The 26,064-nt window shown below is 33.6% G+C and overlaps 1 protein-coding gene across 1 annotated transcript in view; it reads left to right on the top strand.

Moving 5' to 3' along the window:
• Positions 1-25,777, top strand: part of LOC129219099 (uncharacterized) — a 43,682-nt gene extending 17,905 nt beyond the window's left edge. Inside the window, exons 4-12 of the mRNA XM_054853419.1 lie at positions 8,657-8,842; positions 10,573-10,626; positions 10,751-10,858; positions 14,805-14,987; positions 16,042-17,487; positions 17,745-17,924; positions 18,001-18,102; positions 20,323-20,721; positions 25,261-25,777. Of these exons, the coding sequence (XP_054709394.1) occupies positions 8,657-8,842; positions 10,573-10,626; positions 10,751-10,858; positions 14,805-14,987; positions 16,042-17,487; positions 17,745-17,924; positions 18,001-18,102; positions 20,323-20,721; positions 25,261-25,376 (2,774 nt within the window). The 3' untranslated portion in view covers positions 25,377-25,777. The remainder of the gene's footprint in view (positions 1-8,656; positions 8,843-10,572; positions 10,627-10,750; positions 10,859-14,804; positions 14,988-16,041; positions 17,488-17,744; positions 17,925-18,000; positions 18,103-20,322; positions 20,722-25,260) is intronic.
• Positions 25,778-26,064: the final 287 nt, after the last annotated feature.

The following is a 26,064-nucleotide window of genomic DNA, read 5'->3' as shown; positions in this document are numbered from 1 at the left end:
AAATTGAAGTACTAAAAATTATTATCATTTTTTTTTCATGAAAATAATTCTTCACCTATGGATGGAAGTATTTTCCTCAAAAACTCCATTGCATACAAATCGTCGGGAAATGGGAAGTCATTACCACGAGACGAAACGCAGTTTGATGAAATAAATGTTTCTCCTCTGCCTCAAACTCCTTGAGCAATGAGCATCGTCGCACAGTCGGGAAATTTTTAGTGCCACCACCGTTTCTAGTAGGGTAAAAATCCCGCAAAAAATGAACAAAAGTCCGATTGGTTCAGATACTCAAACGTCATACCCCCCCCCCCATCCTCACCCCCCATTTGGCCCCATCCGAATTTTTGAACAAAATTGAAATTATTTTTTTCGCCAATGAGGCGACAATTTTTTTTATACATGGCATCCCTGGTGGATACAACAACCAAATTCAAAGCTGTTTGTAGAATGGTAACATAACAAATGTGTAAACTTTTGTTTTCATTATTTACTACTTATACCACGTATCCACGAAGTAGAAACTAGAAGAACGTTCCCTTTCCAAAATCCTAGATGATTCTGAGGGTTTTTGTCTCAGATGACTGTGTAGTTGATGTCACAATTAAACCACCCTATCAAAGTCAGTTCCGTAAATCACAAAAAATGAATTATCACTGCCAGAGAAATCTTTATACAAAAATATTACAAAATACCTTGAGTCTGAGCCATTGCCGGGGATCTAGGGTAAGCCAATCAGGACCCTTGCTTCGGGTGGCAAATTCAAGTGTACCGATAAGAATCCAAGCGTGGGGTCAAAAGGGTGCCATGACCTCCTTAAGAGGCCAAAGAAAGCTTAAACTTCAATTTTTGTTCTTTTGCTCTGCAAAATTTCTGAGAGAAAACCCTGATTCCCACACCCTTTCCTAATATCGCCACGAATAACTTTAAAAATGCATTTTTATAGAGAATACATTTCTAAAACAATTCCAAAAGAGAGTCACTTTTCTGCGCTCCTTCTCCCAACTGGGTCCCCGACTCCATAACTTCACCAGTGACTTCAATTTTCAAAAAAAAATCGAGAGAAAATCACTGCTCCCTGTCTTCCACTTACGTTACCCAAAAAAAAGGCCTAAAATGCGATTTTTGACGGTAGTTTTGGAGGAGGACCGTCTCTTTGTTAGACCACTTTAATTTATTGTAAAATCTGTACAGGAGCTTTTCATTTAATGAAAGAAAAAGCAAATGTTTAGCCATGCCTACCCCAAGCTTGATCGGCGCCGTCGTGCAAATGTCTTTTGAGCGCGTTTATGCTGTTGCGTTCGGGGAAAATGTAGTTAACACCTGGAGTGAGGTTCTGCAGAGAAATATGATGGAAAAAAATACGTTTGACGATTAATTTCTTGATTTTAATTAAAAAACAACATGTAAATATTGAATTTTGGATTTATAGTGCACGTTTTTACTTCACATCTCCATGTTATTTCGAGTTCAGTAGCTCCTCTGATACGATAATGAGTTTTGGAAAAAGAAAATATTTTAAATATCAAAGTTAACGCTGCTGTAAATGTCTCTCTAATCGCTAATTGGTGGATAATTAATCAAACTTTTATGTCTGTCAAAATATGACGACAGGGTACTGATTATATTTCTAAATTGAAGAAATCTTTTTCTGATAAAACCAACAATTCTCAAATACGGAATCGTTAAAATAGCTTTGTGTTTAATATCTAAAACAAATGCATTGTCCAAAGTTTGTTTTAGTTTCATACGCAAATAGGGAGAGGAGCGAATCGAGTAACGATGGTCAAATCTTAAATTTTCAGCACTAAAATGTTAACCTAATTTGTTGTGTACAATGTACGCAAAAGTAAATACTATCCAAATGTGGTTACCGATTTTTTTTTCATGTATAACATAAAACAGTCGAATTGCATCGAATAATATAGTTAAAAGTCACAAAATGACACATTACACTAATTATTACAAAAAAAAAAATCACCGCGAGAATCAAAATGGGGAAGAGCAAAGTTCTTGCGCCTCGTATGCTTATAGACATACACAAAAGAGCATAAATTGCTCCAGATTTAGAAGACAAATGCTAATGTATGCACTAATTAGAATCACGTGTTTTCAGTATGAAAGATTGTGCGTTTGAATAGCATGTTTAGACACGAGCCATCCGCTACCATAAGAAGTAAGGAAAAGTTCAATTTAATTTTTTTTGGGTTAATGAGTTTTTCCCCCATATGGAGCATTATTTTTTATTGGTATAGCTCGGCGCCTTTTTGAGTTTGGCACCGTCGTGCCCCGCACGATCTTGCATATAGGGACGGCGCGGCACTGTGTTTGGCGTATAATTGCTATGTTATTGCTAGCGTAATTTAAAATTGTTATTTCTGTAACGATAAAAATGTCTCTTCAGAAAATTTGATCCGGACGAACGAGAGACGGATAAACGAGATTCTACTGCAATTTCAAAAACATATTATATTTTATATACCCTCGATGAACAAAATTTCTAAAAAAAAGCTTACCTCCCAAATCCATGGTCTGGATCCACCACTATTTCTATTTAATCATTTTCATTAGGGAAATTGCATGATATTGACTGTTTTTTATCCATAAGTTTTTTTCTAATGAAAAAATATCGTCAAAGTAATGGGACATAAGTTGAACCTTCCCCAATATATTAAAAAAAGAATTATCAAAATCGGTTCACAAGGTAAAACGCTGTGAGTTTACAAAAAAATTAAAAAAGCATGAAATCGACCTTTTTTTTTAACCCATATTTTTTTTCAAATGAACAAACATCGTCAAAGAAAGTAATGGGACCTAAGTTTAACCATTCCCTATTCATTAAAGATATCATCAAAACCGGTTCACTATGTGAGTGGACCGGTTCACGCTGTGAATGGACAAAAAAACATACATACGGTATGAACTGATAACCACCTCCTTTTTGAAGTCGTTTAAAAACAAAACAGTGATAGTAATGAGCTGACCCTGGCAAATGGAAATGAAAGATTCGACTTCGTTTCTACAAAACTGTTAAGAACTATTGCCTTCGATTAGAAAAACAAACTTTGTTACAATAAAAAATTTTGGATTTGCAACGATAGTTTTCCAAAAGTTGTTTCCTCGGAAGTTGTAATTTTTTTTTTCATGAGTGAATCCTTTGTTTTTACATGCAATCAAACTACGTTTTTGCATACCCACCAAACATAATTCAATGCTACTTGTAACTAATTTGTTTTATCAAATACTGCAATACACACGGTTGAAGGATTGTTTACTATCTGGTTTTTGTAGTCGAAACTGGCAGTCTGAAATTGGATAAAAAATCGTCTAAAGTTGGAAATTGCAATGGTTTGTCACCCCTCACCCCCCCCCCCCCGCTAATACCAAAATTATTTACACGCCACCACACACCAGTTGTGTAAACCAGCTTTGAGCTACTACTGGGGGGAAGATATAGCAATAGAATTCAGATCTGGAATGAATAATTATTACGTTTTGTCGAATTTTTGAGATATGCCACTGGGAAATAAGTACCTTTGTGCAACAAAGTAACAATAGTAAAAAAGAGATATCAAGCACAAATTAGACATTTTTTTCATCTTAAAGCTCAATTCTTTGCATTGAGAAGGGGGTTCTTTTATGCATCAAAACACGCATCTTCAATAGATTTTACAATTTGTGCTCATTATATACGTTGATTTACTATTGGTACTTAATGTGCCACCGTGTTTTCCGGTAAGCAGTATGTCGGAAAAAGGCCACACTAATAATTATTAATAATAATCGTAAAAAGTCTTGCAAAAAAGCTATTTACAATAAGTGTTTCATAAGGTTTGGAAAATAAAAAATTGTCTCTGCAACATTAAAAGGTAAATTACTGAGCACGATGTCAATGGAAACATATAGCGAAATTCCTGATGTTCCTTTGTTTTGTTGTTAGATTGCTTGAGCAAAAATAGAACTAACTCTTGTTGAAAATGAAAGTTTAAGCCAAGTAACTGTGTTAGGTAGGAATAATGCACACTATTTGAAATAAACCATTGAACGAACTTATAACTGTATTGAACTTTCCTTACCTGCTTAAAACGATGATCACTTCCGAATATCCAAAAGAAATCCAAAAGAATTACCATTCACATAAAAACGGGTAAGATAAAAGATTAACAAAACACCACGGTTCGTAATTTATTTCTTCGACCGTAATTAACATTCTTGAGTTAGAACATTGTTCTATTTGTTTTAACATGACCGAGCGGTACGAGTACAAATGTCAACATTCGAATCCAAGTGAAAGTTTTTTTTTTTTTGAACTCAGCAGCGCCATCTCGGTTCATATTTCACGAACAGTAATGCTCGAAAACTTCTAAATTAAATAATGAAGAACATAGGGGAAGCCCGATCAGTAGAGTGTTGGATTCGGGGCCGGAGGATCCTGCGTTCGAACCTCGATGGTCGAAGATCCACCGTCGTCATTAAAGGGGACTGGGCGACGTTAAATATGCTCGTGGTCTCAATGTCCTCCAAGTGAAACGATACCTCTGGCGGTGCTAGCACCAGGTAGCTATTAGCTCCTGGTCTAGTTCTAAATTCTCATTAACTGTTCGATCCGGTGATGGTGCTGCCATCTATCGGTATAAAAAAAATAATGGAGGCAAGGCACTTAGTATGCAGTCCTCGACATAAATACAGTTGTAGTCAGTTGTGACTCAGAATCGAAATCAAAAACATAGGAGAAACAGGAAACTATATATAGGGTCTGGTGGGGGAAAGTGGTCAATGGGGTAAAGTGGTCATACGTCAAATAAATGGCTATAGCTTGGAAAGAAATGTTCGAATGAATGTAAAAATTTTACTTTAGAGTAAGGCAGTTAGAAACTACATTTTGAATACGAAATTTTACAACTGGCAAAATTTAATTCGGTAAAAAAAAATATTTTGCGTGAATATGAAAAATTTTAAAATCTAAACACCTATTTTAACATTCTTGGGAAATTTTGTTTGTTAGAATTTGGAACAGATTGACTATACAGGAAGCTTCCTACATGTCTCAAGAACTCTTACTCATTAGCAGTTAGCTGAATCTATTTTGCATAATTTTTTAGAACAATTTAAGTAAGATGGGGTAAAGTGGTCATAATATTAGGCTTAACGAATATTGTTCTTCTAATGTCACTTAATCTTTAGGTATAAGGAAGATACATATTAATTTTACTTAAAATGTATTTTTTTACAGTAAACGGGGTTAAACATACGAGTATATGCGTATATATACGCATATATACTCGTGTAGACATGTACATAGACGTATTCACATAAATGCGCCAATAAATACGTATTTAGGTATCTCTAAGTATTTTTAATCCATACAGCTATACATTCTACTATACACGTATATGCTCACTTATACTCGTATATATAAGAACACTTATATACTCAGGTAGACACGCATATACGCGTACGTACTCGAGTAGACACATACAATATAATATAAAGATATACAGGGTGAGTTTATATTCTTGAGCAAATTATTAAAAGGTGTTAGAGGAGAGAATAAAAAGCAAGAATCAATAAGGAAATATGGTCACAAACACAATGCTGACGCGCTACATGCACGCAAAGTGAGAAATTGATGGATGCAAAAAAGTCACATATATATATATATATATATATATATATATATATATATATATATATATATATATATATATATATATATATATATATATATATATAACACAAATACAATTTTACACAACATTTTATTACTTAAGAAAGTTTTAAAGCGATTGATGAAATTTGCGACCTTCGGCTGTAATACAAGCGTCGCATTCACAGATCCCTCTCTGTTGCAATAACGAGACTTTTGAAAAACTTTCATCAGCCGCTGCGCCTTTGTTGCGATACGTGTATTCAAGCTACTACAGACCGTAACTTTCAACAACTGCTTTAAATATTTCTTAAAAACTAAAATGTTAGGTGAAATCATCTTTGTGCAACAAATTTGTGCCCTGCTTTGCATCCATCAGTTTCTGGCTTCGTGTGCATGTAGCGCGTCAGTGATTATAACGTCCTAATGATTCTTTGCTTCTTATCCTCCCCTCTCACACCCCTTTGATTTTGCCCAAGAGCTTAGATTCACTCTGTAGGCCAACATGTATATAAGCGTATATTCTCGTGTATACATACATGTACTGGTGTATACACGTAAATGTACGTCTATACGTCTATACAGGTATATAATCGTGTTTACACGTATACGTGCGTATGTACTCGTGCTTCCATATTATATATACGTGAGTAGACACGTACAAAGACGCACTGGATGTATCCACGAATTAACTCGTGTATACTCGTATATGTACGTATGTACACTTATATATGCGTATGTACGTCTACTATACACATATATACTCAAGTATGCACGTATTTTCTCGAGATACAAGTGCAGACGCGCATATGATGTTCGTTTATACGCGTATATACTCGTATAAACACATGACACGTACATATACGTAACACGTATATACATGTGACACGTATGTACTCATGTAGACACGTATACACTCCTGTAGGTAATCACGTATACATGCTTATATACTCGTATATACACGTATATACTTGAGTAGGCACGTGCATGCATGTATCCGATGTATACATGTATCTACTCATATAGGAATGTGTTTACTCGTGTATAACACGACACGTATATATTCGTGTATACACGCATATACTCGTGAATATACTTGTAACTATAAAAACAACTGAAATATACAAGTATTAGGGTTCTTTATAAAGGTTTTGCATCTATTTTTAACTATGACCACTTTACCCCATGCTATGACCACTTTCCCCCACCCCATGGGGTAAAGTGGTCATAAAAACATAGGAAAAAGAAAGTTCTATAAAACTACTAAAATCAATACTTTTCTTCCTAAAATTCAATGTACCGTGTTCTTTAATAATGCAATGTAAAATAACAACAAAAAAAGTTGAAGTGTTTAAAGAATTTGTTGCATTTATTACCCACCTAAGTTGGAAACCTACGATTTTATGACCACTTTACCCCACCAGACCCTAATGAGCAGGGCCGCTGAGAGCCAAGGCGGGCTCCTTGTAAACTTGGTTGCCGGGCCCCCCTCCCCCATAATATTATTAAATTTTATACAACTTCGATTCCGAGCTGTGTCCGCTCAAGTGACGAGCCCCTAGTTTCCAACTAGGCAGACATGGCCTCTCGTCAAGCCTGATAGTCAATGCAGTTGATGGCTGAATGAAACGAAACATGATACTAAAATTATATGAGCGCCGTTGAGAGGAAAACCTGTGTAGGTCAATAGAACAAGATTTTGAGTTATTGAATGATTTAGTAACTTTATTTTTCCAAAGCACTGCTGTTGTTCTGTTTTACAATGATTCTCTATCTGTAAATGGTTTAATGTAGACTTAAAGTAACTTTCGCATGAAATAGAATGAGTTTAAAACTCATTTCTTTCACTTTATTCTTAATGAGAGCAAATTTTACATCAACTTTCTTTCAATGGCTCACAATATGAATGAAGTAAGATTCTGAATACTATCGAACTCGCTTGTAATGAGCGTTAAGGAACCATGATATTTGCTCGTTATAACCAAGTGTTCGTAAAAAACAGGTGCGAGAAAAGGATCATTAAACTCATATGCACTCGCTTTTTCTTTTTTTTTTTTTTTTGTAAGGTGCTAAAGAAGTTTGAACTTGCTTTGAACTGTCTTTTTGTATCTTTTTTGTGTTATTGTTTTTCGAGAAATACTTATGACAAGGAAGGGGGGGGGGATGTCATTTACCCGCCCAACTACTGTTTTTCTGCGCATCAGAAGCCATTGACTATGTTGAAGGTGTTTCAGCTTGAAATTCTACACATTTGTCGTTATAGTAGCCTTTTGATATTTTTAAATCTACTTAGCTTGAATTCGAGCTACAAATTTTCAAAAGTCGGATCTCGGTAGATATAACATTGGCGTCAAAAAATGTATAATATTCAAATGCTTCTCTACTCGCATTTAAAAATATTAAAAAAAGGTAGTCATCACATCTTGCCATCATTTATGGGTCCTTACTAACTTTTTGTTCGGAGTGTTAAAGGAATTTTTCCTAGGAAGGATAAGCTGAGCTGGAAATCAACAGAAGTTTTATGAATCTTAAAGTATTGCTCGCTTTAAGCAGGTATTGCTCGTTAAAAGCGAGTTTTGCTTAGATAGAGTTAGCATTGTACCAACCAAGTATTTTTCCTTGCCTCGCTACATCCGGATCTCCGTTAAATTAGGCTCGTTATTAGCAGTTCGACTGTACTATTTTACATAAAAATAATATTAGCAAGAGATATACAGAAAAACCTGTATAAGTTGACTACATTCGGTGCACTAGTTTAGTGGTCAACTTAAGCAGGAGGTCAACTTATAGCGGTTGAATTTCGTGATAAGATCTAATTCTGTGCCTGAAAATAGCTGTCAACTTAGACAGGTGGTCAACTTACAAGAGTAGTCAACTTTACAGGTTTTACTGTATTAAAAAAAAGACAGAATAAATCAGACGATTTACACTTCACTATTTTACATTTATCAAACAATTAGTGATATCATGACAAATATTGCAAGAAATAATCTACTTACTATTAAATTTCAGGGTGTATCGTGAATGGCACATTATACGCAGAAGGATCTGCCATGTTGTCCAAAGCCTTTTGTGAATACTGTTTCTGCATCAAAGGAGAAACAAGATGCTTGAAGCCCGATTGCCATCTTGAAATCAAGGGATGTACTCCACGGTTTGAGAATGTCTATAATTGTTGCCCATCGAGTTACGATTGTGGTAAGTACATTTTGTATACTTCATGTTAAATCAGATATCAAGCACAATTTATTTCAAATATGTTTCACGCTGAGAGTACAGAATAACGCTTTCCTTATCAAAACTCTTTGAAAAACTCACTTTTTTCTTTAGGCAGAGCTCCGGTTTCTCTTTTTTTTTTTATTTTAAATCTCAGGAAGATTCCTGAGTTATCACATAAAATCGGTACGACAGTGCAATGTGCTATAAAACGGGGTGAATCGAAACACTTTTCAATGTCGAACATTGAAAAAAGTAATTACAGATTTTTATTAAAATGTCTTTATGGTTGAAGCTTTGGTATCGTTTTGTTCTTGCAATGTTAAGCAGAACATTTTGAGTTTTTATTTGTGTGTGTAATTTTTAGCAATGCTCCGACTCATACCGAATCAAGGCCGTGCTCAAAGGTAGGGCGCCATGTTTCATAACAGTATAAATACCTCACTTTTTAGGCACTGAAGGAACTAAAAATATATCTGAAATGATACATAGAATTTAATGAAACTGCGAGGACAGTATTTTTTTTTTAATAACATAACTTGAGAAAATTTTTATGCTTGAAATAGTCCCTAAATGTTAACTGTTTCGTTTACAAACTTTTTGCAATGAACTATTGTCCGTCGTCTTAAATTTATGCTTATAAATCTGGTTATCTCCATAAAAATTGCAAAATTCAAAATTACTGTTATTTTCATAGTTCCATACTCTTTTTAAAATAATGTACTCAAAAACTAGTCCATAAATGGGAATTATTTCGATAATAAATTTCTGCAACGAAGTTGCTTCTGTCATTGTTATCCCCTTTGAACTCTTACGCCGGGGCTCCCCGAACTAAAGTGTTTGAGATGTTTCAAATTCTCAATTTCCCGAATGAAATTCCAATTTTACCGCATGATAACATACGAACATGCACAGTGCACACATATCATGCTTACATAACATCTGATGAGCATTAATATTGGGAATCTTCAAAAAAATTTAAAAATTGAAAAGATTCTTGTTTTTTTTTTTTTTTTTGGTGGCAACATTGAGATCCTTTCTCAAAGAAAGGATCTCAATGTTCCCACCAAATTTTCCGAATTGTCAGCAAAATTTGCCGAATGCAGAACATTTTTGGAAGGTTATAATGACCTCCCATGACCTTCTATCGGAGCCTCGCTGTTTACGCCCTTGCACTTAAGACAGCAAATTTACGTTCAGCTCTGAAATAATTTTCCTTCAACCAAGGAGCTGCCTCTTGCTTTACCGATTGCATATCTTACATGAAAACGGTCTTTCAAATTCGAGCAATCTTTGCTAAAAACAGAGGGTGTGGGATTTAGTCTTTTACCGATCAGTATAACCATGATAACGCCATTGTGTGCGATGCTTTCCGGTTTTTTAAAGTAAAATGATCGCAACTTTATGTAGTGAGAAGTTTAATCGGCATACTGCGTAAATAGATGCAAACTGCCAAAAGTTTTCTGTTAACAGCCGCGTGAGGAATCATAATAAATTTTATTACTAGATCAGGATTTCAATTATTCATTTTGATTTAAGAAAGCATTTCAAGTTTTTATTCATTTTATTTACTTTACTTATTTTAATGTTGTGTAGTTTGCGCAGGGATGATTTTTCATTGGGCATGATTTTTTTTTTAATAAAGTTCCATTAATAAATGATGCTTTTACTATCAGTTATGATAAATTTGACACTTAATTCAATATTTTCAGGTTCCCATAAAACAGTATACAAAGGTCATATTTTCCCCCGCATCAATGTGTTTCGTAAGTTTTTGTTGCTTTTTTCTTTTGTAAATTGTAATAAGTAAAAGCTACTGATCCTAATGTACAATTCTTGTTTTTACTAATAAAAAATGTTTTAACTAATTTGCAACTACGAATCCAACAGCGGAGACTACAACCGTCACGACTACACCAAGCACCATCTATGATAGTGATCCTGAAGACATCCCACCGCCTACAACCATTTCTTCACTTACAAACACCACCACCCCAGGTAAGAACTAATTGCTGATGCTGCTTCATTGTTGCTTTCAATTAGCCTTTCCTTTTCGATGGATGAGGATTATTCTTATCGGATTTTTTTTTGTTAAAAGTTTTAATATTAGTAAATACATAATCTTTATCAGCTATTCATAGAGGGCTAATGAAAATCAAAGTAGCGACTGGCTGTGATAATGTTTAATTATACGAAGGGAAAAATAAGGGTATTAAAAAAAAACTTAACTTTTTTTTTTTCACAACGTTATTACACTTCTACGTCTGCACCTTTTGCATTCCTGAGAAAGTTTTGATTTTCAAATTCGTGCCAGGCTCTAGCGCAGCGAGAGTTTACCTTCTGAGGGGAGAGGGTTTGATCGTAAGTCTTTATATGGATATAAACTGTCATATTAGAATGGACAATTTGTGTCAAAATCAAAGGTTCTGAGAGGTTGACCCTCAAATCTCCGCTCACGGCGCCCCTGGTAGTGTTTTCTTTGATAGACCTATCTTTATTTTCTATTTTAGCCCCACTTACATTCCTTTAACTAATACTATACAAATGAGGAGAAAAAAATATAAGATAAGCTTCAAAATGAAAAAATATATACGATTGCTGTTCAGAAAGCATCGGAGACTGAATTTATTATGCAAAAACATACATACATAAAAAGGTTTTGAGTCAATCTCCTTCAAAATATGCTCCATTGACAGTAAAACACTTGGCCCAACGATGCTTCCAGTCCACGAAACATTTCTGGAACTCAGACTTTGGGGTGGTCTGAAGCTGCTGCTTTGAATTCTGTTTTGGGGTTTCAATGTCCTGAAACCGGTGTCCTTTTAAGGTGTTTTTGATATTGAGAAAGAGGAAGAAATCTGGAGGTGAAATGTCCGGCGAGTAGGGAGGATGTGCTACTTGGGTTGTTCCGTGTTCTGTCAGGAACTGCTGCACAAGATTACTGGTATGCGCTGGGGCTCCGTCATGATGAAGCATCCAGTAAGAGGACGCCCACAACACCCGTCGTTTTCTGCGAACAGCCTCTCTTAAGGTAGATTTCGGTGCTCACTTTACCGAGCTTAAAGCAAAAATTGATACAGATTCGCTGCTTTTTTTTTTTTTTTTTTCGCACACTTTCTGTTTTCCGACGAACGTACGCAAACAATCCACGTGAAAGAAGTCAGTGTGACTGAACGGCGCGCAGTACACGCCTGCCGATTTTTGTGAGACAAGTTTTAAATATACGCGTGCATGATGCGCACAGTCTCACCGCTAGGGGTTTTCTGGAATAAATAGAATGAATTCAGTCTCGATACTTTCAGAACAGCATTCGCATATGTATAAGTCTTAAATAGTTTTTTTAAATATAATTTCTTTATGAATGCGAGACTTTATAAACACCCTGTGTAATAACGTGTTAGCAACAGCAATATGTAATACGTTTTTATTGCAAATGCCTTAGAAAATTGGATGAAGGAACAGGAGTTCAATAAGTTCTTCCAAAAGTGATAGCTCCTTTCAAAAAAGAGCAATAGTTTTTAAGGAACTAATATATGCAATAATTGAAATGTATATCCTAAAACAGAAGCATATTACCTAAGAGGAAGTGGCTCTTTTTCCCTTAAAATTTGATAGTAACAGAATTTAATTTCATGCTCCATCTCGAAAGTATCTCAAGAAAAGTGCAATTGAGATCAAATGTCTATTAAAATGTTACCTGTCATTGGGCCTGAAATCATGTGGTCTTCGTTATAAAATCAAACCGAAGAGCATAACGTCGTGAACGTAAGTCAAACCTAGCACAAGTCAGTGGATTTTCATAATGCAAAAAAAAAAAAAACTTCGGTGTCCATGTATAATTATGCAGCATGTTTAATATCCCTTGAGTATGTATTAGGTTTGGATGCTAATATCCAAGGCGCGTTCATGTATTAAGAAACTGAGTGCCAAAATTTTCATGAACAGCATCCGCCTATAGTGGTGATAAATGAAAGAATGGTTGCTAGTTTCTGGGGCACTTTACTTGGCCTGCAAATGATGCGGTGAGGAAAGGCAGCCATATTAGAAACAATAATTTCGCTTGAAGTTGGGAAATCATCATAGCAAACTCTGATGTGACTTTCTGTTCATTCGCATGTTAAGCTTTGTGCTGTTCTTTTTGAAATATGTGTTCACCATCACTGGCATAACAATTAAGACATACAACGTTTAATAGTGTTGACGTTCTTGCTAACTCGCCTTTTGACCTGCCAGATCGATCAACGTATAATAGTTTAATGCGGTTCTCTAAATTACCTAGACGCCTTTATGGCTTATACGTTTGAAAATGTACCTAAGTTAAAAGTATAAGGTGTAAGATAATATAAAGGTTTTTTTTTTTTTTTTAAAGCCCTATGCCAAAGTTAATCATTAGAAATACTTAATGTGCCATATTTTAACTATACGTCTCACATTTATGTATTTTTGTATGCGAGCAACTTTTAGAATATTGTATCTGCTCTGAATTTAGAGGGACAATTCCACTAATAACTGACAGGCATTTTTAAGGCAAAAAATATTTGGTTATACCATTAAATTCACCTTAAAAAATTCAATAAACCAGGTTTTAAAAAAAAGTATGTACAATGTATCTTTTGCCCTGAATATTGCGATACATTTATTATTGTGCTTTAAAAATGTCAGTCAGTTACCCGTGGAATTGCTCAGAACGAGTTTCACGCATAATGTTATTTTTGCCACTGGCATTAATTTGCTTCTCTCTGCTTCATGTTATTTGGCAGGCTGTATATGGTATATCTAATGATGGGATGGCATGACGTTAATTTATTTAGCAATTAATATTCTAGGTTCCTATTTCTGTCAAAAGTATTACGTATTTCTTAAAATTGTGACAAATTGTCTTTTGTACTCGTATAGTAAATATTTTCAAATTTATTGTATAACTCATATACCATAAGATTATTTCAATCTAATTTTCCTAATTTATTAGATTTTCAGAAGTTTGATTACAGTCAAGTGCCCATACTTGGGACATTTTTTAATGTTTACCTTTAGTAGATATATTTATCAAATGTTTTTAATTTGAACAAAGTATTATTTTATTAGGAAGAACTTAAGTATTGAACCTCAGGACAAGATACATACGTGTAGATATGTCTCTTCAAAAAATAATCATTTTCCCTGCTCCCTAACTTGAGGCACCTAACATTTTGATATTTCTTTTTTTCGCTAGATTAATAGCTTGGGTTACCAATATCATTTCAATGAAGTTTATTTTACAACTAAATAAATAAAAAAAAAAATTGTTCGAAACAGTTAACATTGGTAACCTATGTTGTTTCCGTACTTAAAAATCGCATATTTTGTCAAAATTTTCGAAGTAATTACACATACCCATAAAGCTGAAGCACTACGGTTTAACTCAAAAGACAATTGTTCGTTTAGTCTGTAACACCATTTGTTTCTCACTGGTGGATATTGACAGGCGTACCAACACTCAAAACAAAATTCGTCAAAATATCCCAAACGGATACTATTCCAAGTATGGGCACCTCATTGTACTGAATTCAAACATTGCATATTCTAGAGTCCCTATATAGAAGCGTAGTTTCTATATAGGGTCTCTAGCATATTCTACTAGAGAAAAAATGAAGCGCGTAGCTGCAAAAGTAGGCATCTCCATTTCAAATCTTTGGGCAAATGTTTTTTTTTTTTCAGTTTTTTTTATTGCAATACTTATGTAGACCAACAACCTGAGACGGCCAGAGAGTTTCAAATGGTTTCTTAAATATGCTTTAAAAAAGAACAGGAAAAGTTACTACGAATCATATTTTTGTAGCTATTGAGATGTGATTATCTCCTAAACAAATTTTTTGGAGGTACCTACTTTGCAGCTATATGCTTCAAATGCTGCAAGAGAATCGATTTTTTTTAAGTTGCAATAACAATAATAATTAATTTGCAGGAAAGTGCGTCGTGGACCCAATGATCTTCAACATTGGTGACAATGTACCGAACTTCCTAGCTTGTCAGAATTGCTACTGCACGGAATCCGGTGTAGTCTGTAAAGTGATTGAATGCTCGAACAAGTTGAATGGCTGTGAACCTATCATTCCTTCTGACCACTGCTGCCCGGTTTCCTACAGATGTAAGTTTATGACAGCTACACACTGAATCAAAACAAATGTGTTCAGTAAATTCCATATTCCTTGTTTTCACAAAATGTTGAAAATTTACGCAAATTTCAGTCGATTTTAGAGTATTTTAAAATGTTGATCTAATTATGCTTTGGAGGGAATAGACCTTCGGTAGGAGGAAACTAGGGAGGTTTGACCCATAGGAAGACTTGACCCATGAAGATTTTTTCCACGAAAAGGATATTTAGGGAAAATTTTAGCCATATAAATGGTTGACCAGTCACACAACAGTGTTTTGCAGGGGCAAGCGGTTTCAGCATCATCAGTGACTTTCAAGAAATTCAGTGTTAAATGATATTGCACCCTTCAAGCAAAATTTGAAGATTGTGGAATTTTTTTAATTTTCACCTCCAGTTTTGAGGGAAATGAATTTTAAAAGTGTATACATGTTTTAGTCACTTTTCTAGCTAGTTTTTGATATGCATTAGTTTTATATCACTTTAATCTGAGTTGCTAAAAATTTAAGGTACACAAAAGAAATCTACCTAGGGAGCTTTTTTTTTATTTAAATGTATAGTCTTTTAAAGTTAAATTAAAAAAAACAAATTTTTTTGTAGAAAATTTTAAATTTTAGGCCTCCTGCTGGACACCTAAATATTTTTATTAATCACAAATAATGTCTGTTTGAATTATGTTTTGCAAAATAATAAAAATACTGATTCTCTTTTTAACACTGATAGGTCTTACGTTTATTTAGTAGCATTGTTTCCTTTTTTTATGCTTGAAAAACCAGGCGTTCATATCATTTTTAAATCATATATAAGATTTCAAAATTATATGAAAACCTGGTTTTTCAAGCGCAAAAAAAGAAAATTTGTGTGTGTATTTATTCATGTTAAAAAATTTGAAATTTGAAAATGATACGATGTAGCAAATTTTGCTTAGCTTTGTAAATATTTTGACAATGTGAGGTAATAAATATAATATTTTTGTTTGAAGTATACGCTTTACTACAATGACTCGTATCGTTCCTTGAATTGATTTGAAATTTTTTCCACTTTTTAGGCCCGGATGATGAAGACGATCACGGCACAGAATTGAATCTGATACATGGCAACAATTATCCGTCCATATCAAAAATGACTGTAAGCAAAACTGCGGTAACACAATCAATGGATATTCTCAAGAAGGGTACGAACGATTCAGATATGGCATTGAGTGAAGAGCTAAAATTGGTTTTTGATAATTCTTTTGTAGTTTATGGAAAAAATGACCAAGAACTTCCACGTGAAAAAGGAAACGTTATTGAGATCAAAACCGAAGTAACCACCCAATCAGCAGAGATTTCCGTAAAGCGTTCAGATAAGAATTTAAACACATCACTGAATGAAGCGTTACAGCAAGTAGATGTTAACTCTCATCCAGTTTATGAGAAAAATTATAAAGAAGAACTAGGTGTTTCCAACATTCCTCCACGTGAAGATTTACAATTTGACGATGATGAGGAAATAAGCATAATGTCTGTAAATACGAAAGAAATGCTCTCTCTGGATAATTACACTCAAGAAACAGAAACTACTGTGGTCATTCGCTCCGAATCTAACCTGTTTTCATTTTCTGACAACACAGATAATGAGGAAAGTGCCGTGACAACGCCAATGAATTTCTTCGGTGTCGGCGAAGATGAAACTGATGAAGAAGGAAGCATTCTAACTGGTTCACCTGAAGTTCATACGCTCGAAATTACAGATTTGCTGCGTCAATTGCTTTCGCAAACTGCCAATCTATCTCATTTTACCACTGAAATGTCATTTTCGGGGAAAAGAAATAATTCCAAGAAGCCTTCAAGTATCATGAATGAATTTCCAGCTCTCGGAAAAAACGACTCTCATAACTGGTCGCAAGAGAACCACACTGGAGAAGAGGAAACAGCTAGTCGATTGCCAGAAAACAAATTTGAGTCTGTAGAGAAAATAACACAGGAGATGGCAAACAATGAATTTGTCACAAAACAACCAGTCCAAGATTTAAAACAGACCACTTCACTGCTTACAACTCTATTTCCGAACATAGGAAATAGTTTCGAGTCCACCATGCGCTCAATGCAAGATGAAACTTCTCCATATTTCAACATAATTAAAATGATGCAAGGAAATGAAGCGATCCTACCTTTCAAATCTAGTATCAATGAGCAAAGAGATGTAAATCCTGAAGAAAGAAGAACTGATGTTTCTACACCTGCGGCTGAAAAACCGGTTTCTGATTCAGACCCAACTGAAATAAAATCATTAAAGTTTACAACACACTCTACATCTACTAAGGTAAATATTAGTTCCATTAAAAAGGAAGCTACCAAAGGCCCTCGAATTCAGGATCCACATGAAAAATTAAGTACCGCGCAAGGATATGACATTATTCCCTTCGTTGCTCAAGATGCGATGCGAGGACAGCATGTTAAAGTGAACGGCAGTACAGTTGATTCAGCCGGAAGTGATCCTGACATGATTTCAGGTAAATTATAGTTTTTTCATTTTTATTTTCTCTGAAAAAAGTTAATGTTTTTGAAATTTAAACGTGAAAAATAGATGTTTAGAAATTTCTTTTAATTTCTTTAACAATTTGAGACACGGTGGCTTGTATTAATATTTCTTTTCAGACGACTGACGCAGGGGCTTCAACAATTGGATTAAAAATAATAAATAAAATAGGTGGTCTTAAAGGGTTAATCACCATTGACAATTCCTCATTGATTTTTTTTTCCTTTTCAGATTTTTGTTTTGTTAACGGCCGTATTTACACGAAAGGAGAGTTGATAATTACAGCAGATCCCTGTGATTTTTGTCGATGTGTCTATGGAAGAAAGATATGCACAAAGAAAGATTGCCCGGTTCCACCAGGTTGCCAGCCAGAAAAAGTTCCAGGGTATTGCTGTCCAAGATTTACATGTGGTAATTTCTTTTTTTATTTTTATTTAGCTGAAATCTATTATTTTGATGTTATTTTGATAACTTCTTTCCTCTTCAGGAAACGACATGACACCTGAAAGTCAAGCAAAAAATGTTACCATGAATAGCATTCCTTCACCTTCATTACCCACTCCATATCCGAGACTTCCTGAGAGAATTAGTAAGTATCTTTAATAGTCAAGTTAATTTCTGCAGTTTCTTCTACACAATTTCTTAGAGAATATTACTTAACTGATGTAAATCTAACTAAAACATGTTCACTTATGCACATCCCCAGTAAAACTAGAAGTAATGTATTCGTTTTGTTCTTTTTAAGTATTTTTATTGAGGTGTTTAGTATCAAAACCATCAATCCATGGATGTTCAAAGGAGCTCCCCCCCCCCCACCACAATTTGTTCTTTGAACAATCAAGCCAAAAAAACGGATTTGAACAAATCCCTGTCAATTAGGTAGCAAATTCCTCTCGGAAGCCTGTTTTACATCAAAACCAGCTAGCTCTCCATGCTTTTACCATATCGACACTTCGAAAATGTACGGGTACCATCAACAACATTATTAAAATAAAATGTTGATCTAACTCATATTTCTAATTGTGTACAGACTAGTACATGGCATAGAAGTGAGAAGTCAAATGAATTTAATTGGAGTATGATTGGATATATATATATATATATATATATATATATATATATACATATATATATGGCCGAATTTTTTCCTAAACCAACTCAATCTAAATTATTTTTATCTACAAATAAAGAGATAATATTGTTCATTCAAAAAGGAAAACAAAATGAAATCATACACCAAATGTTTTTTGAACGATAAAAAAAAATATCTTACGGAAAAATTAAACGTGAGCGTGAAATATGTTTTACATCTCCAGTTTTTTTGGGTTTTTTAAAAAAATTTTTTTCGAGGTTTGCGGGGGTCTTGGTACTAAACTTGTTTTTGGTAAAACCTTCCTTTACTATTATGTAACAGTATGACTAAGACATGTTCATTTATGCACGTCCGAAGTAAGTCTAGAAGTAACACATTCGAATCGTACTTCCTTAATTCATTAACTATTACATATATTTCATCAAATAAAATGAAAAATGTTATTTCGAACATTTACAAATAGTATTTTTTATTTAATGGATACAACAAGTAACAAATATGAAAAGTAACAAATAAGAAATATAGCAATGTTAGAAACAAAAAAAAGAGTTCAAAAAGCAGAAGCATCTCTTAGTTTATTATCCATTTTATGACACCATATACTAGACCACAAACTGAGCTCATTAAATTAATAGTTATAAATAATACTGCGATTTCATTTTTTAACTTACAAACGTATCGCTTTGAAGTGTATTAACAATCATATACAATTTATTGAACTGTAAATGGACTTGCGGATCGGCCATATTTTCCCCGAATGGAATACACGATGTCCTTTGAAGCATAGGAATATTTTTGTAAACGTGTTTGGTTGGTTAAGCAGTTGAAGAATGCAAATGAAGATCATATTCCTTCATCGTTCTTTCGATGATATTGAAGCCCTCTTTTGTAGGTATTCCGAAAATATAGCACTATTTATTATATTTCTTAGATTTTAAAGCACAATTGCATTGTGATACTTAACATACCGATGTATGATGTACCGATGTTAACGTATAGTATAGACATTACTTAACGTTGATTCACATGAACATCTCTTGAAAATGGCAAGCGATCCACCAATACAACGCATCTCAACACCAATCATAATTTTTAAAAATAACTTAAACTCCGATAAAACACACATTCTTGAAACAAAATCAGCAAACCAAAACGCAGAAAATGAATATTTACCTATGCGTTCCCAAATATCGACCCGAAAGCTTTTAAAAGGGCCTGTTTTTATGTAAAACTTTATGGAATAAAATACCCCCGTGCCATTTTCGGCAAAGGTGCTGAGGGATAAATCAAAAACGGATCCCCCCTTGACAGTTATAGACGAAAGAGAGCGATTTCTTATTTGAAACTTTTGTGGTTGGTGGTGAAACAGTAGACCTCTTGGCAAAGATTTATTGAAGATAATTGTCTCAAGAATGAACGTTGAGCAATGACTTTCTGGGAAAAATACCAATAAATTTCTCAAAGAATCCTACTCGCCTGTTACAATGAAACCTTTAATTAATAAAATTATTGAGAAGTATTGCTTTGAGAAAATATGGTGAAACACTATTAGAAAACTACAAAGAAAGATTAATGTAACGAATCTTTTCGTTACATTACAACTGTGAAGAAAACTCCAAGTACAAAGCGGTAACACAATTAAGTCAAGTTTAGATCAGTTTTTTTTTTTTTTTTTTTCTGACATTCATTTTTTTTTTTTTTTTTTTTTTTTTGCAGGACCTGTGATTGCAGTTCAAGAGAAAACAACATTGAAGTACGGAAGCAGAGTTCGCCCACGACCAACGCAAATGTATCCGGAATCAAAATCTACTGCTCGACCGACAACAAGATTTTCTGAATCCTCCTCGATTACTCCTAAGTACGGATACAGCACTGAGAGAACAAATTCATTTCCTCATTTCGTGAAGGAGGTTGCCACAACAGAACCTGATGTTGCACAAAGTACACGTGCCAACTCATTTGATTTTGTACGCTCGACCTATCAGGCATCAGATTTCGAAATTTCATCTTCGGTAAGAAATGCTGATACTTCTAGCAAAATCGCCATTAAGACAACTACGCAGCAGGCTGAACTTCAATTCGTGCCAGATCCCTGGGGTCTTCTTAAAGTATCAGGTTAGTAAGTCAAATCCATCAGTGTGTATGGTGTATTCAGAGTTAATGCCGTTTAGTTGGAGCTCTTTCACAGTTATGAAGTAGTTTCGCAAAGAATAAGGAGTTTCACTAACTACTTGCTAATGTTCACACACTAAAAATCAAGGTTAGGAAACTTTTCTGGTCGCCAGTGTCGAGTAGCAGCAAATTCATCAGACACCTCTTTTTTTTTCTTCTAGAAGCCACTTTTTTTAAAATCAACTGAACATCAAACTGGCATTTAAAGTTATACTAAAACATAGAGATTATCAGTTTAAAGAACGACAAACTTATTAACTAATTTATCAGGTTAACGTTAATCCAAAACACTGAGGGGTTTGGGAAACTAACGACTGGACGGTTTAAATGGGCGGCTGGTCGTCATTTTGTTTATTTTATTTTATCGCCATGTGGAACCTGGCGAGTAATCCATTGTATAAAATCATCAAACTCCAGCGCATGCAATCAATCAACCATTTTCTGAAATTTTGGTTCCCTAATGATGACTGCAGCACGTTGAATATATTCGTGGTCAAGTCTAACACGTTCTCACTCCAAATCAATACCACTGCGGGTGCTGGATCAGGGGTTGTTCGGCTTCTGGTTAGGATCAGAAAACAGAACAGTATTCAGTGTCCCTTCAAAATGGTTAAACCGCTTGTAGTGGTAGGTACGGCGAACCTTGGAGTATAGTGCACTAAATATGCCGCTATGGCTTCATTACAGGCGAAGTTTCTTTTGGACCAGTCTGTAGATGTCATAATTTACCGACCTTACTTAAAGTACAGCAGTGATATTTTTCAGCTTATATATTTATAGGATTAAAATGTGAAAATATCGGGAAAATACTGCTTTACAAAATTGGGATATAATAAATCATGAAACCATGATTCCATTTAGCCGTGAAGGTACTAGCTGAGGCAGTGAGAAGCAAACAGATAAAAGTGCTAAAATTAAAAATTTTGAGATAAGCAGTTCAAATTATAAGAGAAACTCTCCTCGATTTTAGGGCTAGTGATAGTAATAGTAACCTGATAGGTACTGATTAAAAAAAAAAATCAATGAAACCTAGGACCTGAACTTTAAACGTGTTTTCTTAAAATTTTTAAAACGTCCGCTTACACCCTCTTGTTTCTCATTGCTTCAATTGTTCTACAAACCAAAAAGTTGAGCTTTCTAAAACATTTAGTTCGTAATTAAAAGATTCGTTTGTATATAGTCAAAAATAGAGATCCGGGGAAAATTCCTTTCGTAATACGAGCTCGTGATAAGGTTGATACATCCCCGGTCAGACACCTGAATAGCGAATTGAAGCCTTTTTATTGGTTGAAGAAGGCTTCGACTATCGGTTCGGCTGTCTGATCTACGGTTGAATCATCTAGTGAATACCAAAATTAGATTACAAACTAAAAATTACGGAAATACATTGTGTTCCAAAAATAACTGATTCTCCAAAAGAGATTGACATTTTCTAATCATATTTTTTAAAAAATAAAAATGCTTTGAATAACGGACAGTTATTACAATATATATATATATATATATATATATATATATATATATATATATATATATATATATATATATATATATATATATATATATATATATATATATATATATATATATATATATATATATATATATATATATTTCAATTGCTATACAAAAATTCTAAAACTACAAATTAATAACAATTTCCAAATTAAGTTCTATTGCTCATTATTTCTAATTCTCTAATTTAGAAATAAATTTATTTAATTCTAGAAAGTTGTTCTCTAACTTATTTAAGTCAGAAAAAAAATCGTATACCCAACAAATCTCTTTTTGAAGGACAACAGAAATTAAATAAATATAATTTTTCTTCATCTGCATTTTTTATTAATCGTTTGCCAAATGTAACTTTTTTTTTTAAATTGTAATCTTAATTTATATCTAATGTGGGTATAGGAAATATGTCCTTCTATTCTACTGGATGTATTACCAAAACGCAAACAAAAATGCCAGGAGAGTGACATTTTCCTTACACAAGGCCTGTTACGTAGGCCCAGAATCATAACAAAGGTAAATAATATTATTTTTTTATTCAAATCTCGTAATTCAATTACACGCCACAGGTAAAATTCAAATTTTTCTTTTATTTAAAACCAAAGTGTTGTCCAGCAGAGTGACAGCTATAATGGTACGTACCCCATTTCAAAATTTTAATAAGAACAGCTGGAAAGTCATATTAACGAAATACTCTAGGAATCCAACAAAATGGTGAGAATAAACAGTGATTGTACTACAGAAAATTAAAAATTTCTTCTTTTTTCTATAAAAATATAACTCATTCATAGACCAGAAGAGTGACATAAAACTTTTGGACAAACTTGAAAATAATGTAGGGGAAAGTGGGGCAAAGAGAAATAGTTAAGATTGCTGAGCTTTTTCAAAATTAACAAATTGGAAATTTATTTTGAAAAGTAAGAAGCACGTACAGTACAAAAGTACATTGTGTTTTATAATAAAACTTGCATTGAAACAATATGTTTTATTTTTGGTAGTAAATTTGCTCCTTAAAAAAAAAAAAAAAAAAAAAAATGGAGCAAAGTGAAATATAAAATATTTTTCTAAAGAAATATTTTCGATTCCATTGTAGAAAATATTTTTGATCAAATGAGTCAGTAAATGAAAGGATTAATGAATAAATGAATAGATACTGAAAAAATTAACTAAAAACTAAATAAGATAATTAATTGATAACGAAGAAAAATAAATGAACAAGTAAAAGAGGGAGTGAATAAGAAAATAGGTGAATGCATGAATTAATAATGAATTACTACATGGAGGAATGTAAATGAGTGAATTACTAAATAAATACGTAAGTGATTTAGTAAATGAGTGAGCGAGTAAACAAAATAAACTATTTCACATTGCCCCGCATGTACTTCGCTGATTGTAGAAAATATTTAAAATACAAATAAACTTAATATCAACTAAATAAATACTGTACCAAATATTTAAAATCTTTATGACAAGAAGTTTATCATTTGATGACATCAAAAATAATTTTTGACTTACAACAAAATATTACAACTTGGGTATCAATTTTCGAAATCTGTTTGTATTATCACAAGCTTTGATCTTCAGAGGTGTTTTTTGCCTGACTGGAATAAACTACATGTGTTCCTTCATAGTTAAAATATTACCAGATAGGTGGCGCAAAAAGCAGAGTAAATATTTCCCCTTATCACTTTGCCACACCTTCCCCCACCTTTTAATTTATTTAACTACTTAAATAATATTATTTTACACCTTTAAATATGCATAAATTAGTGCTACGAATTGAATTTGTGGAATGCTGATATAATTTTTTTTAATTAAGTACATTTCAGAAACGAATTGGGAGGGGCCAAGAGAGTAAATTTCTGATTGTTTCCCCCTTCCCTCCCTCCCCCTAAGCTGGTCAATCATAAAATATGGGGGCGTTCCAAGACCCCTCGCGTGAGTCGAAATTTTGCGTTGTGGAAAAGGGCATGCATATGATTTTTTAAAAACATATCTAGTCATTTTAGGCATTTGTAAACACCTCTCAAGCTGTTTTAAACCATTTCTTAGCTATATACCGTCGCCTCAGAGCAACAGTAAGATATCTTAGTGTTATTTCTGGGATTAGATATCTTACTGTTGCTCTGAGTCAACAATATTATCATTTTGGTATGAATTAATAGAAAGCGAAAAGAAAAAAGGAATTAATAAAGAGAATTTTTAAAATTTGCATGAAGAAGTAAGTTCTTACTGCATTTTAAAAAATCTGTATTAATCAACATAACATAAAACAGTACGGTAGGCACAGTATGTATTAATAATTAAGTACAGCACTATAATAGTACTGTACAGTTTGATACAGTAATTATACTTATAACTTAAAATATGGAGATGCTGATGCTTTAGGCTTCGCAATCAGTCATCCCTTGACACTGCATGCACGTCAGGAAACTTGTCAGAAGATGAAGAACAAGAAAGAGAGATGAATTAATCTTCTACTTTCTGCCGAAATTATTCAGCCGAAAATTTTCTCGTTGTGAGCAAGGAATTGTTAGCTGTAAAATTCATTACTCGTGAAAAACTCGCGTAAGTTAAATCACGTTGTAGCGCGAGTCGACAGTTTGTTCTTAGTTCTATGCATGTGTTCGTTTTCTCGACTAAACATACTTATTATGAAAATAGATCGTTGTTTTTAGAACACGCTATATTGAGAAGTTGTGCATTGGTAAGTGTATTCAAAAGGTGCATTTTTAATTAATATAAAATTCTGGGCACGCATTTTCATCCAATATGTATTCTCTCCTTTAATTCCCTTCTTCTTTCCGCTTTCTATTATTTCATGTCGAAATGATAATATATAGCAAAGAAATGGTTTAAAACAGCTTGAGAGGTGTTTACAAATACCTAAAGTGACTAGATATGTTTACAAAAAATACTGCGATATTGCCGCTTACATGGATAAATAAAAATTTAATTTTCCCTTTTTTTTAGGTTGCAATATCTATGGAAAATTTTTCAAGATTAACGATCAAGTAGAAATTTTAAGCGGTCCATGTAGCCATTGCATCTGTACAACAAATGGAGTTGAATGTAATGATATATGTTGATACACTGTTATCAGCATGTATCCTCTTCGCTCGTTTATAGAGGTGCTCAAAAAAAAAACTTCAAAAGAAACATCGCAGGCTTTCATGGATTGAAATCAACATAAGGTGTCAGGTAATCATGGGTTCATTTGAAATTTCATCTGATCATTTCAGTAATGATGGGACTACATTTTTATGGAAGATTAATTTTGTGTGTGAATTTTCATTTGTGTAAAAATTTTTGATAAATCTTTTTTTGATTCATCTCTTTGAAGATTAATTTTTGTGTATTAATGTTGGTGCATTCCAGCGGAAAGGATACTTTATACAGAGAAATCAATGTATTTTGGTTTGTCAGCAAAACAATTACTTGTTTTCCTTTTCAAAAATTGATGTATGTGCTCTTATACACACTGTAGCTAGCTTCACAAAAAGCAAAGTTTCGGAACTTTTCTTTTGTAACTTTTTTTTTAAATTCAAATTTAAAGACGGCAACGGAAGGCCATTTTTTCGAAATGATTTTCTCTCTATCATATTTTCTCCAAAAGTTCAGCTTAACTAAAAAAAAAAAAAGACTCTGGAAAAAATAAAGAACGTACAGGATGTTTAATCATTACGATTTGACCCCTAGTTTTTAAAAATAATTATTTTAAGCATAGAAATATTGTACTTAGTAAAGATAACGGAAGAACAAGAAGTTCAAAATAAT

This window comes from Uloborus diversus, chromosome 3 (genome assembly GCF_026930045.1).
Source record: "Uloborus diversus isolate 005 chromosome 3, Udiv.v.3.1, whole genome shotgun sequence".
Taxonomy (NCBI): Eukaryota; Metazoa; Arthropoda; class Arachnida; order Araneae; family Uloboridae; genus Uloborus; species Uloborus diversus.
Note: the sequence above shows the minus strand (reverse complement) of the source record. Positions and strands in the feature narration are given on the sequence as shown.